The 20237-nt window shown below is 44.1% G+C and overlaps 1 protein-coding gene across 3 annotated transcripts in view; it reads right to left on the reverse strand.

Moving 5' to 3' along the window:
* Window positions 1-20237, reverse strand: part of FUT8 (fucosyltransferase 8) — a 200367-nt gene that overhangs the window by 62163 nt on the left and 117967 nt on the right. For all 3 annotated transcript variants that reach the window (XM_053257103.1, XM_053257109.1, XM_053257117.1), the window contains one exon: window positions 19454-19691. In XM_053257103.1, coding sequence (XP_053113078.1) covers window positions 19454-19691 — 238 coding nt within the window. The remainder of the gene's footprint in view (window positions 1-19453; window positions 19692-20237) is intronic.

The raw sequence follows: 20237 nt of genomic DNA on the forward strand, positions 1-20237 counted from the left end.
TCTTCAATCAGTGAACCTTGTTATCATACACATGCATGAGGCTCTCTATATGGCCCTCTGGACAATGATCTCCGTTTCTTCCACTCTCGCTCTGTCCATAAACATATAGACTATACACACACTCACACTAGGGATGTGCAGAACTTTACAAGCTTGGAACGTTCTGACTCATAATCAGCCATTTTGAGTGTTCAGAGCTCGGAACAGAACACCCCTAAAAAGGGGGTCCTGTTCTGAGCTCGTAATGGAACAAGCCCGTTCTGAAGGTTCTGAGTGTTCTGGCTTTAAAACAAAATTAACATAGAGAAGGTAGTGCTGGGGGTGGGGGTGGCGAGAGGTACTTTAAACATCAAATTAATCCAAACTCTTGCCAGGAGTACTGTCAGCACTGCAAGGCACCACCACCATGGTGCTCCAGCCTGCATCCCACATGGCAGCAGTGCATCTCCAGAGCTCACTGGAGCATGCGCAGAGGCCACGTGAGCTCCGGAGATGTGCCATTGCTTCATGAGATGCAGTATAAAGCACCACAGTGGTGGTGCCTTGCAGTATCATTGATAAGAGTTTGGATTAATTTGATGTTAAAGGTACCTCTCACAGCCCCCACCTCTAGTGCTGCCCTCAATATGTTAAAAAAAAAAGCCAGAACACTCGGAACATTCTGAATGGAACAGGCTCGTTCCATTGAAACACTGGGTTGCCCCGGTGTTTTGGTTGGAATGTTTGGACCATTTTGCATTCCAAGCTCAGAATGGAACACAAAACCCGTTCCGTGCACACCCGTTATTCACACACTACATATACACACATACCTGGACGGAGAATGAAAACTATATTCTACACAACAACACACAGATACTGTAGGACATGGCATGGGGAAAAAACTGAGCTGCAATGTTTGTAGGCTGGACACATTTGATTTTCAGATGGCATGAGCAATGAAAGAGAACTCTCTCTAATATGCCCAGTTTGTGAGCCAGATTCATCTGATGAGCCAGTATCAGAGCATGGGACTATATGGACCTTCAGTCTGACCCATAAACCCTAAACATTCTTTTCTTACTCCATTTTCTTTTAACATAAAGACATAACATATAATTCATACCCAGCAGAACAACTTCAACAGTAATTTTCTCAATACCTGGCCAAATGATTCAAAATGCCTGTACATTGATTGAGAGTTTTGGAAATGTTGTTAAAATAAATCATATAATTGCTTATTTACTCCAGCTTAACCCATTGCATAACCTCTTAGAATAACTGACAGATTCTGTACACTGTGAACATTTGATTTGGTGTGGAATCTTTTAGCGTTACCTAAGATCATAATTGCCTCCTCATAGCTTAATCTTAAATCACCAAAACTTGATGAATGGTTGTGAAAAACTTGGTATATTAGCATTAAGGGGGGGCAGGGAAAGACCTATATTCAGCTAAGCAATTGTAACACACAACTGGTAATATTTAACCAGACTTGGAAACCTTTTATACAATATGAGCTCTTACTATGGAATGGATTGACTCATGTACATCTCTTTTTGCTGCTGAGTTAGTAAATAGTATGAGAAGAATTATCCATTCATATATAGGTTATAGATCCATAATACACATCTCTAAGAGTAAATTGATTTGGGATTTGTTTTCCATTTTCAATGTTTATATTTTGTGTTGTACAGTATGTATTAAATATTTTGAAGAATATGTGCAAAAGAAAGTCATACTTCCCAATGATCTATACATACCAAATTTTGCATATACAATCCCTGCCACTGAAATTAGCTGAATGAACTATTCCCCCCCCACACACCAGAATGTGTTTGATTATAGATATAGATATATAGATATATATAGGGAAATTCTGAATATCACACGTCTCAATTACTGACAGATACCAAGTTTTGCATAAACAATCCTGACACAGAAATTAGCTGAATGCACTGATTTACACTGGAACATATTCTGGGGAAAAGATTTGATTTTTTATTTTTAGAATCATTTCTGAACATAATCAGCTTGTCTTGTGGTAGCAAGCACAAATTGTCCTCTTTGCTAAGCAAGGTGCGGCCTGGCTTGCATTTGAATTGGAGACAATGTGAGCACTGCAAGATTCCCCTTAGGATGGGGCCACTCTGGGAAGAGCAAGAAGGTTCATTGTTCCCTCCCTGGCATCTCCAGATAGGGCTGATAGAGAATCCTGTGCAACCTTGGCGTGGGGTGTGCACGAACCAAAAAATGTGGTTTGGTTCGAATTCAAACTGAACTGAACTGAACTGCATTGCTCCAAATCAATTCGGTCAAACTGACCATCCGGTCAGTTAGATCGAATCAGTTCGGGCGTCCAATATACTTGTAAAGAGGAATGCAGTGAAGATCCCCCTTTCCAAGTACAACGGGGGGTAGGTGGGCAGTGGTGGCGAGAAAGGTAAAAAGCTACTTACCTGGCCGGCAAAACTGCCAGTGCCACTGCTCACCTTTTCGGTACAGCCCCAAGTGCACTCCCCCACTCCACTTTTACCAAGATGCCAGCTCAGCAGGGACTCTGTTCTGGCCTCCGCACATGGGCAGAGGCCATTTGCATAGCAATTGCACATGCGTGGAACCCAGAACCAAGCTGCTGCTGGGCCAGCAGCTTGGTAAAGGAGGAGGGTGCATCCGCACCAGGGAGGGTAGCTGCACAGGCTGGGTAAGCAGTTTATTACCTCTCTCGCCGCACCTGCCTGGCCACCGTGCTGAACCGTGCTGAACCGGTTTGCCCAAACTGGGTCTGGTTCGGTTCAATCACAGGCTGAAGCACCCCCAGTTTGGTCTGCGATTGAATCTCAACTGGCCTCAGTTCATGGTGAACAGACTGCAGATAATACTGAGCTAGATGGACCAGTGGTCTGACTCAATATACATCCAAAATACAAACTAACAGATCCAATAATATATAAGAAAAGAGGTACAAAAATTAATATAAATGTGAACTATAGTGAAAGTGATGAAATCATCTAAACATGGTAATATAAATACGTTGTAAAAATATATATATACATACATTCACCTATACAAATCAAATTAGTGCCATCATCATAATGTGATCTACCCACATTTAGAACAGTGATAATGTGATCTACTCACATTTTATCTCTACTCCTTAACGTAATAATACTCAACTAGCTGACCCTGCACAGAGCAACTGTGCTCTAGCTGGGGCGAGCCGTGCCCACCCCCACGGCGGCTTTGCCCACCATCCACCCCTAGTTCTCCCTGACTCTTCCCCCCCTTCACCCTGACTCTTCCCCTGGGCGTCTCTGATGTCTACCCAGCCCACTCCCCCCCACAGCAATCCTGCTTCTCCCCTCCACCTCCTCACCGCCTGCCCAAAGTCAAGAACCGTCGCCTCCTGACCTGACCCCAGCGGGCCCGCAGGGCCTGCCGCCACCTCATTTCAGCAGCCAGGCTTGCCGCTGCCACCTCCTAACCAACCACTCGCCCCATGTTTTCCCCTCAGCTGCTGCTTTACTTCTCTCCTCAACCCAGCAACAGCTGCTTTTGTGTGGGCCGGGCCAGGCCCACCACTGGCGCCGCCTCCTAACCACCCACCACAGCTTTCCCCTTGGTCACTTTCCTTCTCTCCTCGGCCCAGCGGCAACAGCTACTCTCGCCAGCCGGGAACACTCTCAGCCTCTTCCTCCACCTCCTCCTCACGCGGGACGGGACAGCCTGGCCAGGCCATCCCGCTGCCTCCACTTCCCAGCGGCCAGCTGAGGCCACTGCTGCCTCCTTACCCAGGACAGCCTGGCCAGCTGAGGCTGCCTCCTCCTCCTCACCTGCCGCTGCCTCTGCCTCCCAGTGGCTAGCTGAGGCCACCGCCTTCTCCTTATCTGGGACGGCCTGCCCAGGCTAGGCCGTCCTGCCACTTTCGCCTCCCAGAGGCCAGCTGAGGCCACTTCCTCCTCCTCACCCAGGCTAGGACGGCCGTCCTGCCACCACCTCCTCAGGCCAGGCGGCGGCCCGCAGCCGCCACCATTTTCTCTTGCCCACAACTCTTGCCCCCAAGGCCAGAATTCTCGCAATGTGTCATGAGAGTTCCACCACCAAATCCAGGACACGCATGCCGGCTAAGAGAATTAAATATATAGATAGATGACAATCCTCAAAAAATATTGAAAGTCCCTGAATGGCTAATGTTGAGAAATATGATTCACATTCCTTCAAACTGATGATTACAAAACATCTTGTAAATGAGTAGTCCAGTCCAGTAGTCCAGTAGTCCAGTTTTGTGGATAGCATTGAGTATTATTATGTTAAGGATTAGAGAAAAATCCATCTGTTCTAATGTGAGTAGATCATGATGATGCCACTAATTTGATTGGATGCATATTTCATAGCATGTATTGCATCATAGGAGAAGACCTGCAGCCCCCCTAGTAAGATTTCACAACCTTGAAGTTCTTATTAATAAATACCGTATGAACATTTATGGGAGAATACATAAACTAACACTTGAAAAAGGAGTTCCAAACAGCGTTATCACCAGGGTGCTGCTGTTCTTACATCCAGTTCTGTTCTTACATCCAGTTTTTCCATTTATTACTGACTATACATCTCTTCAGGATGCCCTGGAGACCAATATGGCAACAGCATTTGGCACCAATTGCAGTTTTCCTTCCATGTACAAAGGCAGCCCCACCTATAGTGCATTGCAGTACTCAAGTCTGGAGGTTACAAGCATGTGCACCACTATCTTAAGATCACTCACTTCCAGGAAATGGTGCAATTGGCAAACCAGTCAAAACTGATAACACACACTCCTGAACACTGCCTCCACCTGAGGTATCAGGGAGAGGGTTGGGTTCAGAAGTACTCCCAAACGTTCCTTCTGAGGGAGCGTAACCCCATCCAGATCAGGCAGATCTATCCCATTTCCTGAACTGTGGTGTTCTACAGTAAGCACTTCCATCTTGTTTGGGTTCAGTCTGTTTGTTATCCCTCATCCATCCAATTACTGCCTCAAGGCAAGCATTTAGGGAAGTTATGCCACTGCCTGATGAAGCTGACATGGTGAAGTAGATTTGGGTGTCATCCACGTACTGATAACAACCTGCACTGATTATCTCTCCCAGTGGTTTCATGTAGATGTTAAAAAGCACTGAAAACAAAATGGAGCCCTGAGGGACACCATACAAAAGGTCTCACTTTGTAGTGCAACAATCTCCAAGTAACACCTTCTGAAATCTGCCTGAGGTATGAATGGAACCGCTGCAATGTAGTCCCCCCTACACCCAGTCCCCGCAGTGGATCTAGAAAGATACTATGGTATAACAATTTTAAAAACCACACAAAAACACCAGTCACACTCCGTCAATTGCCCTTTGGAGATCATCCATCAAGCCGACCAAAACAGTTTCCACCCCATAACCTGCTCAAAAGCCAGTTTGAAATGTGTCTAGATAATCTGTTTCATCCAAGACTGCCTGGAGTTGAGAGGCCACCACCCTCTAAATCCCCTTGGCCAACCAAGAGAGATTGGAGACAGGCCTATAATTTCCCAACTCTGAAGGATCCAGTGAAGGCTTCTTTAAAATAGGTCTAATAATTGCCTCCTTTAAATAATAAGGCATCCTACCTTCTTTCAGAGAAGTATTTATGGTCTCAACCAGACTCTCTCCAACAATCTCCTGCTTGATAATATAAGCCATGTTGGACAAGGGTTAAGAAAACATGTGGTAGTATGCACACTTCCAAGCAGTTCGTCCATGTCCTCAGGAATCACAAACTGAAACTGACCCAATATAACCACACAAGAGGAGTTACTGGATACCCCTGCTAAAGACTGCACCAATAATGGAATCCACGTCACCTTGAATACAAGAGATTTTGTCCACAAAAAACTCATTAAAAGATTCACAGCGGCTGACTGATGGTTCCAAAACTGGAGCAGAAGGGGCCTGTATATGTTCCCTTGCCATCCTCGACAATTCTGCTGGATATGAACCTGCAGACACAATACACACAGCAAAGAATTGCTTCATTGCCGCACATATTGCCAGAGCATAGATCTTCAATTCTGCTCCGTGCTGTAATCAGTCGGATTCAAGCCAAGTACTTCTCCACCTGCACTCTAGTCATCTTCCTAGCCACTTCTTCCATATACCATGGAGCTACTTTAGAAGTGGGTCGGAGAGGATGTTTATGAGCAATCAAGTCTATCGCTATAGTGAGCTCTGAGGAAGAAAAAATTTATTTGGGCCTAGTGCAGGCCTACATAGGGTGATATAAGCCTACATTAATATGCTGACAGAAGGTGAATGGGGAAAACTAGAGTTAGGAATTGATTGGTGCTTTGCAGAGAAAAATATCTGGTGATTAGTGTGTCTTCTCAATCCTATGATTTGCATACTCTGATGTTTGACCTTTACTGTAATTGGGTTACTAGTTGAGTTCTAAACTCTTGATTGGGGGGCTTTACGATCCTATGTTTTTGCATATGTTATCTGTAACAGTATAAAAAAGCCTTGCCAGTGTTTCAAGTGTGTGCTTGCCTTTTGGGAGGGAGCCACCCCTTTAGTTTAAGAGCCGTTCTCGCCATCCATGGAGGATCCAACTGTGCACCAGCATCAGGATCAGGTCAGTAAGATGCTGTCTCTACTCTGGGTAGGTAGTTGGGATGGCAAACCACTATCTTGTCTCTTACCTTCTGTGTCTCTGGGCAGGGGAAGCCCTGCATACTACCCCACCCCTACCCTGTCTGTCTCAGGAAAAAGACACCTAGGTTTGGGTAGTAGAGATGGGAGGTTCAGGTCAGTCCAAATGGCCCTTCAGGTGACACATCGGTAGCATTTATGTGTTGAAATTATGGGTATGGTAAGTTAAAAGTATTTTTAATGGATCTTTTATACGAAAGACAGTCCTCAGTTGCAATTCCCAAAGGAAGGCAGTTTTGACCGAGAGATATTAATGTATCTTCAGAGCAAGTTAGAGGACAATCACCCGGGCCAGATGGAGGCATGGTATTTATGGGATGATGAGTCAGCAAGGCAGGTGCTGTCCAAGCAGTCAAGAAGGCCGGGGGCCACGGCCAGCAATCCGTTTCTCCCTGCATCAGCCCCACCTTATACAGCTGCTTTATACCCATCCCTCCAATCTGCGCATGCCTCGAAAATACACCCTGATGCAGAAGATGATTTGGTAGGAGGATGGTTTCTGCCTCCGCCAGCAGCTCCTGCCACAGCAGAACACTGTGGCTGTCACAGATGCCCAATTCCAGTGGGCCCTGCGCAGGTGACCTGAGGAAGGGCCAACATCTTGAGGAAGCCTCGAGACAGCACCACTTAATGCCCTTAGCTGCTGAAGCGCCCGGCAAAGAAAACAGGAGTGAAGAGGAATGGTTAACAACGCTGCCATTACAGGGATCACCCAAGAAGCCCTGTGCCAGGCAATCTGGATTTGGGAATTATCTATCAGCCCCAGGGGTCTCCATGCAAAGAAGCTAATGGGAAAGTGGTGGTTCCGTTACCACAAAGAGGAAAACTCATTAAAGTACTTCCTAATACCAATATTTTCCCCGGACTCTACGAAACAACCACCTGCAGTGCAACCCTCACTGAGAGCTTACCCACCAACTACAGCAGATGGCCAAGTCACAGTGATCCACGTACCGTGGAGCCCTGGGGATGTTATGAATTGGGCCTCCACCTTCCCTAAATTTTGGAAGTCCCCAGGGGAATTCCACCTGAAACTCAGCCAGTCGTTTTCAGTTTATAATCTTACTTGGGGGGATACTGAAATGCTATCATCAGGACTGCTCACCCCTGAGCAGAAAGCGAACCTACTGACTCAAACCAGTTTGAACAGTCTTCAGGACAGCTGGCCTGAAGATGATCCAGGCCATGAGACTGCTGTGCAGCACTAAAGGCTAGCTCAATACCATACTAGACTTTTAGAAGCTATTAACCAGGTTGCCCCCACTCATCATGACTGGGGAAAGATTGAGCAGACCAAACAAGGCCGCAAAGAACACCCTGCTGATTATCAGGCTCTCTTCTTCTCAGCCCTGCACCGCTATTCTGGTATTGATCTAGCTGCTGATGTTACCTGTGGTTTAGAAGTAGGCACTTATGTCCGTAACCTTCACCCAGTGATCCATCAACAGTTAGAGGATGCAGTTATAGGATGGAAAACTTATACAATGCTACAAGTTGTGGAAGCTTATACCCAAATTTGGGAAAAAGTTTTAGCTGATCAAGATATGGGCAAGGAAAAGGTTAGGCAAACTAAAGAAAAGTTAATGGCACTTCAAATACAACTGATGCAGCCACCTGCAGTATGTGGGAGAGGCCTAACCAGAGGCACGAGATGATATTTCAACCCAGGGTCACTAGATGATGCCAATACCTGCCATTATTGTAAACAATCAGGACACTGGAAGGTGGAATGCCCTAATCGCCCAGCATCTCATCCCTACCCAGCATCCAATCTTTCTTGGCAACAAGTCAGACGCCCTTCTCAAGCTCAACAACTTTCAGGAATAACTGGCCGAATGAGGGATAGAGGACAGCCACGGGCCAATCCCTTAGACAACTATGGCCCGTGATGTTTGATTAGGTGTGCTGGGGGCCTGATTTTCACAATGAACTTTCTGTTTCTGCTACTTTTCTAACTGTTGACTAATCTGGTCCCTTTGTGTCTTGTGAAGTAGGGGGGAAAGAAGTACTTTTGTTGGTGGATACAGGTGTAACCCTGTCTACCCTGCATATGGAAGATGTGGCTGCCCTGTCTGCATCTGGACATGTTGTAAATGCTGTGGGAATGGGTGGAGTCTCACATTTCACTTCTGTGCAAGTGGGGCCCCTTACCTGTGATCATGCTTTTTTGTTGAGTGACACCACCCTGATTGATTTCTTGGGAAGGGACTTGCTATGTAAATTAAGGGCAACTATTGATAACATTCCAGATGGAGTATATGTGGATATTCCCACTGATTCAGCCCCACAGCTTATTATGGCACTAGCAACAGAGGAACCCCTCGCTGAACCTCTGGGTGGCCAACCAGAGGTGCTGTGTCATGTGCCAGCCTCTTTGTGGGCTTCTCATCCCCTCAAGGTTGGGAAGCTGCTAACTGTAAAGACTGAGGTAAAAATTGGTAAGCCCTTACCCTCCATTCGTCAATATCCCCTCTCAGCTGAAGCTGAGGTGGGAATCCAACCTGTCATCAGCTCCCTTCTTGCTCAAGGGGTTCATGTCCCCTGCACCTCACCGTGTAATACATCTATTTTACCTGTCAAAAAGGAAGGGAGGTTCACTCCAGATGGGAAACAAGAATATAGGTTTGTTCAGGATTTATGTGCTATCAATCATTTTGTTATTCCCTTGCATCTGGTGGTCCCTAACCCTATGGCTGTATTGACTTGTATCCCTGCCTCTGTAAAGTGGTTCTCTGTTGTTGATTTAAGCTCTGCATTATTTTTTTCCAATTCCTGTTAATCACTCCTCCCAGCACTTGTATGCTTTCACCCATAAACAAAAACAGCTAACCTTCATGAGATTGTTTCAGGGATATCGCGATTCACCAAGCCTGTTTGGACAGCTGTTAAGGGAAGACCTGGAGCCCCTCCACCTATCTCAGGGATCTATACTTGTTCTGTATGCTGACGATCTGCTCGTGGCTTTGGAAACCAGAAAACAGTGTCATTTAGCAGCAAGAGGTCATAAAGCCACCTTAGTTAAATTACAATTCTGTCTTCCCCAGGTCCAATACATAAGCCATGTCATCTGGCACTGAACAGTGCCTTAAATCCACTAGGGTAGAAGGCATCCTACAGCTACCTTGACCCACCACTAAGAGGCAGCTTCAAAGTTGTATCAGAGGCAGCAAATTATTGCTGACGGTGGTTGTCAAATTATGCAGAGTTAACAAAACCCTATATTATTTAGTTTCTGATTCTATTTTAGACCCTTTGCAATGGGATAATACTTATGAAGATCAATTACAGCAGCTCAGACTTCAGTTGGCATCCAGACCTGCCCTCGGCCACCCTGATTATGAAAAACCATTCACTTTGTATTGTCATGAGTCTAGGGGTTTTGCATCTGGAGTGCTCACTCAGCTTTTTGGGTCCAGTCACCAAGCAATAGCATACTACAGCACTGAACTTGATCCAGTCGCTTGAGGTTTTCCCCCTTGCCTCCATGCTGCTGCTGCTGCTGCTTTACTGTTGGAAAAGGCCCAAGAATTGGTGCTGGGCCATGCCCTCATAGTTGCTGTTCCACATGCAGTTTCTGCTCTCTTCAATGCAGGTAAGAACCAACATTTTTCCCCCTAGGGCAACAAACTAAATATGAGCTCACATTATTGGCAGCTGATGTCCACATTACTCATTGTTCTCCTTTAAACCCAGCTTCTCTTCTTTCTATCCTGGATGATGGGGAGCTCACATATTAGCTGTGGTTGAGGATCACCTCACCCTTTGTCCAGACCTCATTTATCAGCCTTTGGCTAATGCAAACCTTGTGCTGTTTGTAGATGGCTCCTGCCTCCAAAATCAGCCAGGCAAACTGTGTACCGGTTATGCGACTGTTACTGAATTTGCTGTTTCTGAAGCTTTTGCCCTTCCTGCCTTATCTAGTACACAGCCGACTGAGTTGGTGGCACTGACCCATGCCTGCACCGTGCTACTGGTGTCAGAGCTATGATATATTCTGACTCAAGTTATGCCTTTGGGGTCTGTCATTCTTTCGGGGCTCTGTGAAAAGAGCAAGGTTTTCTCACCTCATTGGGGTCACCCATCTCCCATGCGCCACTAGTTGCAGCACTTCTTGAGGCTGTCAACAAGTCTGTGGATGAAGGTGACCCAGTTGACATAGTATACCTGGACTTTCGACAAAGTTCCTCATCAAAGACTCTTGAGAAAACTTATCAGTCACGGGGTAAGGGGACAAGTACATCTGTGAATTGCTAACTGGTTGAAGGACAGGAAACAGAGGGTAGTGATAAATGGAGAGGTTTCACAATGGAGGGAAGTAAGAACTGAGGTCCCCCAGGGATCTGTACTTGGACTGGTGCTTTTTAATTTATTCATAAATGATCTAGAAGTTGGGATAAGCAGCAAGGTGGCCACATTTGCAGATGATACCAAACTATTTAGGGTAGTGAAATCCAAAATGGATTGTGAGGAGCTCCAAAAGTTTCTCTCCAAACTGGGTGAGTGGGCAACAAAATGGCAAATGTAGTTCAGTGTTAGCAAGTGTAAAGTGATGCACATTGGAATGAAAAACCCTAACTTCAAGTATACGTTGATGGGATCTGAGCTGTCAGTGACTGACCAGGAGAAGGATCTTGGATGTGGTAGACAGGTCATTGAAAGGGTCGATTCAATGTGCAGCAGATGTGAAAAAGGCCAATTCCATGCTAGGGATCATTAGGAAGGGGATTGCAAATAAAACTGCTAATATTATAATGCCCTTGTACAAAACTATGGTGCAGCCACACTTGGAGTATTGCATACTGTGTACAACTGTACAATTGTATTGCAGTACAATTATACTGCATACAATTCTGGTTACCACATGTAAAGAAGGACATTGTAGAACTGGAAAAGGTGCAGAAGAGGGCAACCAAGATGATCAGGGGCCTCGAGCACCTTCCTTATGAGGCAAGGCTACAATGCTTGGGGCTTTTTAGTTTAGAAAAAGGCAACTGTGGGGAGACATGATAGAAATCTATAAAATCATGCATGGTGTGGAGAAAGTGGATAGAGAGAAACCTTTCTCTCGCACACGTAACACTAGAACCAGAGGTCATCTCATGAAATTGATTGCCAGGAAATTTAGGACCAACAACAGAAGTAACTTTTCACACAATGCAAAAAACTTGTGGAATTCTCTGCCACAAGATGTGGTGACAGCCAATAACCTGGATGGCTTTAAGAGGGGCTTGGATAACTTGATGGAGGAGAGGTCTATCAGCTGGAGAGGGCTATAGGCCACCTCCAACCTCAGAAGCAGGATGCCTCCGAATGCCAGTTGCAGGGGAGGAACAGCAAGAGAAAGGGCATGCCCTCAACTCCTGCCTGTAGGTTCCCTGTGGCATCTGGTGAGCCACTGTGTGAAACAGGATGCTGGACTAGATGGGCCTTGGGCCTGATCCAGCAGGGCTGTTCTTATGTTCCTCCCTTCTGCTCTTACTATTGTTCGCTGTTGTACTCATGCTTCTTCTATTTTCCTGTTGTGAAAGGAAATGGTCCTGCTGACCAAGCAGCCAGGTCTGCCGCCTTGAAGGGCCCTCCATCTCAAATCATATTGGCTGCACAACATTTAGAACTTCCCTCCCTCTCTGAGTTATCTTACATCCAGCAGGCTGCCTCCCTAGGTGAACAATATTTATGGGAGCGAGCAGGTTGTACACTTGCCCCGATGGTACTTTGTATCACCCTGATGCCAATCTGTAACTCTGCGTCCCTTGGTCCGGCATCTTATTCATGTGACACACCAATGGTCCCATGTGAACAAAGGGGGGATTTTGTGTAATCTAACAAAATTTTGGTTTGCCCCCTATGCTAGCACTGAGGCTCAGCGCCTGTGCCACCTGCCAAGCCTACAATACTGCCAAAGCAACTAAAACCAAGCCATCATCTAGGCCAGCCCTGCACAACATAGGGCCCAGAGGCCAGATCTGCCCCATGGGGACATTTTTGATGGTCCAGGAAGCCAGCAACAGCAGGAGCCCCATAATTTGGCATTTGTGTGGGGCTGGAACATTCAGGTGCCTACTGACACCTGACAAGGCTTATTTTCTGGCCACTATCCTTGGTTAAAATTGAGGGCCCCTGGGGAGAAGGAAGGACCCACAAATAACTAGCAATTGCTTTAACATTTATTGTTATAATTAATTTCACTGCAATAATCAATGCACTGAAAATTTACTTTGGCCCCCACATACATCATTATGGTTGTTTTGAGCCCTCTGGGACATTTGAGTTGTGCACCCCTGATCTAGGCAGTGGTCCAATGGCCCCTTCCAGAATTTGCAGATGGATTTCGCCAATCTACCTTCCTCAAAAGGATTCAAGTACATGTTGGTTGTAATGTGTGTACTCGGGGTGGACTGAAGCCTACCTCTGCCAAAAGGCTGATGCAACCATGGTAGCAAAGAAATTGCTGACTGACTTTATTCCAAAATTTGGTCTGCTTCTCTCTCTGGACTGTGATATAGGGACACATTTCACCAATAAGGTCATCCAGATCAGGGTTTCTCAACGTGTGGGTCCCCAGATGTTATTGGACTTCAACTCCCATGATCCCCAGCCTCAGTGGCCTTTGGATGGGAATTATGGGAGTTGAAGTCCAATTACATCTGGGGACCCACACGTTGAGAATCACTGATCCAGATGGTTTGTAAAGCTCTTGGGGTGAAATTTGTTTGTTTGATTTCTATACCGCCCTTCCAAAAATGGCTCAGGGTGGTTTACACAGAGAAATAAACAAATAAGATGGAACCCTGTCCCCAAAGGGTTCACAGTCTAAAAAGAAACATAAGATAGATACCAGCAACAGTCACTGGAGATACTGTGCTGGGAGTGGATAGGGCCAGTTAACTCTCCTCCTACTGAATGAAGAGAATCACCACATTAAAATGTGCCTCTTTGCCAAGTTAGCAGGGGTTTCTAGGCTAAGTGCTAATTGCAGTTTCACACCCCTTATCCTCAGAGTTCTGCCTATATGGAAAGAGGAACCTGGATATCAAGACCAAACTGGCAAAGACAACAAAGGACATGGGTTAGCCATGGCCAGATGCCCTGCCTTATGTACTCCCGTCTATCAGAAATACTCCCAACAGAAAGCATGGGTTGACACCTCATGAGATTGTAATGGGAAGGCCTTTAAGAGCGGGAATCAAACCCACGGTGAAACCACTACAGGATAGTTTGGCCCAACTGGACCATGAAATTGTGCAGTATTGTGTAAGTTTGACTAAAGTGTTCAAATCTTTACACTCACAGATGAAAGAAGCTCATATCCCACTGAGTTCTGAAGTCTGTCATTCACTACAGCCTGGGGACTGGTTCTTAGTGAATGATTTCAAGCGCAAGCATTGCCTGGCACCTAGGTGGACTGGTCCTTTCCAAGTGCTGTTTGGTCACCCCAACGGCCATCAAGTGTGAGGGAGAAAGCAACCTGGATTCACGCTTCTCATTGTAGAAAGGTATCCCCACCAATACAGGAGAATTCAGATCCGAAGGAGGACTGGCAACTATGCGTCCAGAATAACCATCAAAATGAAAATGACTCTGAAAAATTTGGGACTGTTTAATTTTCTATTCTTTGATTTTTCAATGTACAGAGAAAATTTAATTGTTAAATTGTCTTATCAGGCAGCCAAAGCTGTAAATGATTGTAGGGTATGTCATCATATGCCTACCCATGCCAAAGGAGGGTTGCCCATGGTTCCTATCCCTTTAAATGCTACTGAGTTGTCTGACCATGATTATGCTACATGGGGAACTAAGCCAAATACCTGGGCAGATATGCAGGATGAAACTCCTTCTTTCCTATATGTGCAGACTAAGAGAGCAGAGTTTTGTTTCCAATATAATGGCACAGGTTAACCAGTGGGAAATAGCTCCTGTAAAGTCACCTTTGTAAAGACTGGGGCTAGCATAGGTGACTTCTATAAACCAGATGTAATTCCCTCCGATTACTCTATCTGAGGCTATTATGAACAGGTATCCTGATACATCAGATCATGTAACATAGGATTTATTGCTCTGGCAGGACATTATTTTGTGTGTGGAAATAGAGCCTATAGGGCTTTGCCCCCAAAGTGGTCTGGAAGATTATATGTGGCCCAGTTGTGGCCTGCTGTTAGAGTTACTCAACACTGTCCCAAAGGAAATATCCAGAATAAGCGGGATTTAAGCGTTGCCCAAGATATAGTGGACAGCAGGACCCCCTTGATGGTAGCTGACGCAATAGGATGGTCTTTCCTCCCATCTGTAGGATTGGCCAGAGTTGGAGGTGCTCTTATTAGGCTTCAGGCAGTAATGGAGATTCTAGCCAACAAGACCGGAGAGGCCCTCTTTCTCTGGCAAGGGAACAAAAGAAGATCCGGCAAATGACCCTCCAAAATAGGCTGTCCTTGGATTATGTTTTAACTTCTAAAGGGGGTGTCTGTGCCCTTATTGGTCAGGAATGCTGTGTGTATATTCCTGATAATTTTGATGAGACTTTTGACCATGTCCAAATGATTCAGCAGGTGGTACCTCCAGATCACTCAAGAGAAACCTGGTCTTGGTTAACTTCCTGGCTGCCTAATTTGGGAGCCGGGGTGGGTGGGTGGGGAGAATATTGGCAGTTTGTTTCATTATCTTAATTTGCATCGTAATTTTATATGTTGGAATAATGTTAGTGAAATGTTGTGTGCACTACCTGATGAAAACAGATACTACTTATGCCCAACTCCCCCGTTCTCAAGTACACGAGATTCATACTAAATTGCGCAGGCAGGAAGCCTACCCACAGGAATTGGAAAAAATAGGTGAGGCTTAGTGTATTCCCAGACACGAGATTTTTCCCACAAAGAATTCGTTAAACACATCACAGTGGGTAATCGATGGTTTCAGATTCTGATTCAAGGGAGAAGAGGCACATACTAGCCCTCTCACAACCCCAACTCTGCCGGATGTGAAATTGCGAATGCAATACGGACAGAAAAGAATCACTTCTTTGCCACATGTATCGCCTGAGCATAGGTCTTCAAATGAGCTCTATGTTGCAATCTGTCGGATTCAAGCTGAGTCTTTCTCCACTTGCACTCCCATCGTCTACCTTGCCACTTCAGCCCCCATAGTTCTTCCGTATACCAAGGGGCCAGTTTTGAAGCGGGTCGGAGAGGACGCTTAGGAGCAATCATGTCTACTACCCCAGTGAGTTGCTGTTCCAATTCTCCACCAGTGCATCAAAAGGATCACTAGCAGAGCGGACACTAAATCCCTCCAAGGCTTCTTGAAATCCTACTGGATCCAATAACCTTCTCAGGCGGACCATCCAAATAGGTCCCTTGCCCCTGCGAAGTTGGGAAGTGATTGTGAGTCCAACCTTAACCACATGGTGGTCTGTCCATGACAATGGGGAAATTGCAGGATTCCCCACCCACAGAACACCACCCTGATCAGAGTGAAAGACCAAATCAAGCGTGTTACCAGCAATGTGTGTCGGCCCCTGCATCCTGCTTTCCACAGTGAAACTTGAAACACAGTGACCAGTCAAAATGCCTCTTGGAAGTCCACAAGCAGGAGATAAAGACATACCCCCCTCTCTCGCTCCTGCAGTTGCTCCCCAACAACTGGTATTTAGAGGCATACTGATTCTGAACCTGGAGTTACGATATAATCATCAAACCTCCTCCTCCATTGAATTTGTCTAATTAATTTTAAATTTTGTCTAATTTTAAAGCCATCAAAGCTAGTGGCTATCACCATATTTTGTTGCAGAGAATTCCATAGATTAATTAAGTGCTGTGTGAAGTAGTACTTCCTTTTATCTATCCTAAATTTCCTGCAAATAAGTTTCATTGGATAGCCTCTGGTTCTAGTGTTGTGAAAAAGCAGGTGACTACTCTCCACACTATGCATAATTTTATAAACCTCTATAATGCCTCTCCTTAGTCGCCTTTATTCTAAACTTAAAAGCCTCAGATGCTGTAGCCTTTCCTCACAGAGAAGGTACTACAGACCCCTGATCATTTTGGTTGCCCTCTTCTGCACCTTTTCCAGCTCTTCAATATTCTTTTTGAGATGTGGCTACCAGAACTGTACAGAATTCAAAATGCAACTGTACCTTAGATTTGTAAAGGGCATTATATTAGCTGTTTTATTTACGATTTCCCCCATTATTATTATTATTATTATTATTGTTGTTGTTGTTGTTGTTGTTGTTATTGTTATTATTACATTTATATCCTGCTTTTCCTCCAAGGAGCCCAGAGCGGTGTACTACATACTTGAGTTTCTCTTTCACAACAACCCTGTGAAGTAGGTTAGGCTGAGAGAGAAGTGACTGGCCCAGAGTTACTCAGCTAGTTTCATGGCTGAATGGGGATTTGAACTTGGGTCTCCCCGGTCCTAGTCCAGCACTCTAACCACACTACACCATGCTGGCTCTCACTCATGGATCTATGGATTCTTAAGAAACATTGCATGGAATGTGTCTTTTTTCAAAGTTGCCCCACACTGAGTCAGCATTTCACTGAGCTATTCTCTACAAGATCTCTTTCTTCATTAGTCACTACCAGCTCAGACCACATCAGTGTTTGTGTAACATTAGAATTTTCTGACCCAACGTGCATTACTTTACACTTACATTGTTACAGTGTTACATTTGCCACTGAGAGGTCCTTTTGGGAATCTTTGCAATCACTTTTGATTTTCACTACCTTGAATAATTTGGTGTCAATTGCAGACCTGGTCATTTCACTGCTTACTCCAGATCATTTATGAACATATTAAAAAGTATCAGTCTCAGTTCAGGTATTTGGAGAAGCCTGCTTCTTGCTTCTCTGCACTGTGAAAAATTTCCATTTTTATTCATTCATTCATTTGTCACATTTACATATACGGCTTGGGTCACGCTATTTAATAGTGAACCTCCTTTGTCATGAATTCTGTCGCCTTTTGCGATCTTATGGAGAGGTCCGGTTACGGTTGCCACCAGCTCATCTGGTGAAAGAATAGAAGATACACGGACCAGAGAACAAAAACATATACTGGGTAGTATATATACCGTGTATAAGAGTCTATTCACACACACAACTTACATAAAACGAGGATAAATTAAACAAATATTATGAAACACACAAATTACTAAAGAAATTGCCTGTGTTCTAAACCCCCAAAAAGTGTGGCTGAAGGTCAGTTATGCCCATGGTCCTTATACAGGTGAAACTCGGAAAATTAGAATATCGTGCAAAAGTCCATTAATTTCAGTAATGCAAATTAAAAGGTGAAACTAATATATGAGACAGACGCATTACATGCAAAGCGAGATAAGTCAAGCCTTAATTTGTTATAAACAAATTTTTACCTGTTTCCTCCTGCTTGAACAGGACTTCATCAGGAGAAGTGAGATTTATTTCTTCCGAAGTGACACTGCACCTACCAGTGGTTTCTAAATTGTGATTTCTAATTTAGAAACCACTGGTAGGTGCAGTGTCACTTCGGAAGAAATAAATCTCACTTCTCCTGATGAAGTCCTGTTCAAGCAGGTGGAAACAGGTAAAAATTACCTAAGATACCTGTTGGGTATTTTTTGGACAAGGAGCATCTATCAGAAGGAGCAACATTTGTACAAGGAGCTACTATTAGAATAAGAACTTGCAAGGAAAAAGATCTGGAAGAATTTTGAGTAACATTTGGAGTAACAACTTGAACACAGAACCAGCAAGAGAAAAGATCTGGAAGGACTATATATATCTACATGTATAAGGACCATGGGCATAATTGACCTTCAGCCACACTTTTTTGGGGTCTAGAACACAGGCAATTTCTTTAGTAATTTGTGTGTTTCATAATATATGTTTAATTTATCCTCGTTTTATGTAAGTTGTGTGTGTGAATAGACTCTTATACACGGTATATACACTACCCAGTATATGTTTTTGTTCTCAGCTCATCTGGTGGTGACTCAGGACCGGGCTTTCTCTGTGGCTGCCCCAGGGCTTTGGAATATGCTCCCTGGTGAAATAAGAGCATCTCCTTCTCTGTTTGTTTTCAGGAAGACCCTCAAGACTTTCCTGTTCTCGCAAACTTTTAATTAGAATTAATTTGAATAGCTTTTTTTATATTGTTTTAATTGTGTTTTATGTATTTTAATATGTGATTTTTAATATTAAAATTTGTACACCGCCTAGAGATGTATATATCAGGTGGTATAAAAAGATGACTAATACGCGCACACCCCGCCCTATATCAAATATCAGGGCAGTTTACAACCTAATCAAACCAAAACCTAAGAGTCATATGAATAAATTAAAATTACCATAAATCAAACTTTTAAACATCATAAAGTAAAAGCCTGATAAACAGGTGTGCTTTTTAAACATTGTTTAAAAACAACCAGAAATTGGGAGATTCTGATTTCATTTGTCCAGAGCCTCGGGGCAACCCTAGAAAGGTTTGGGTTTGGGGTTGCCACCAAAGAAGCTGATAGCAACCGCAACCAGACCTCCCCCTATGATCTTAATAGGAGGTGGAGTTCATGAAGAAAGCGCTCTCTTAAATACCCTGGCCCAACCCATTCAGGGCTTTATAGGGCATTTATTCCTACTCTCTGCTTATTTTCTTCTTTCTAGAAAGGGAAAGGCACACTGTGCTCTAAATATTCTTTGTAACTGAACATTTAGTATTTCACAGGAGACATATTAAAAGACAAATCTGTTAACTAAAGAAAAACAATGGTATCTCTCATGGAGACTTACCTGACCAGTGCCCAGTACTACTTCCTGATCTGTCAGTGCATGTCTCACTCACTGGTCTAAAAACAGTCTCCCAGCCACCAGTAGCATAGCGCCAATTCTGCGACTCCAAAATTAGGGTCCTTTGAGTGCCATATGCAATCATGAAGCAATAGACTACATGATGAAGTTGACAACCATAACCACAACCTTTGTTGATATTGCAGACCAGTTTCTTGGCTTTGCTGCAGTCCTTGGGATTCTATGAACAATAAAGTAGACATGAATACAATATAAACACAAACAGAATATTTCTCAGAACTGAGATTTGTCATAAGTTATACAGAAATTTTGATAATTCAGTGCAAATGAAGAAGCACGATTCAGCTCCATCAAGTTTTTATAAGCATAACTGGCAGTAAATACAAAATGTTATTGCACATTCTTTACTAACCTAATGTAAAATAAAAGGCTTTAGGAATTTACATTACCATTTTATTTCTGAATCTGTCAGAATGACAACATTTGATCTCAAAGCTCACATCCCACCAAAATTGCTCTGAATGTGTTGGAATATTCTTCATTTCAATTGGCTATGCTCCAGATCGTTAGCTTGCTTCAATGAGCATTTATAACCTTCTTCCTCCACCTACCCTTCAAGTCTGCCTGTCTATTAAAATTAAGCAAAAAAATTACTTCCTATACTAATTTTATATAACTGGTGTGCAAATAAAACAGATGTATGAATAAAATTAAAAATTAACAAGAGTACCAAAAATATACATCCCCCAAAAATAAATTAAAGTAA

This window comes from Hemicordylus capensis, chromosome 1 (genome assembly GCF_027244095.1).
Source record: "Hemicordylus capensis ecotype Gifberg chromosome 1, rHemCap1.1.pri, whole genome shotgun sequence".
Lineage (NCBI taxonomy): Eukaryota > Metazoa > Chordata > Lepidosauria > Squamata > Cordylidae > Hemicordylus > Hemicordylus capensis.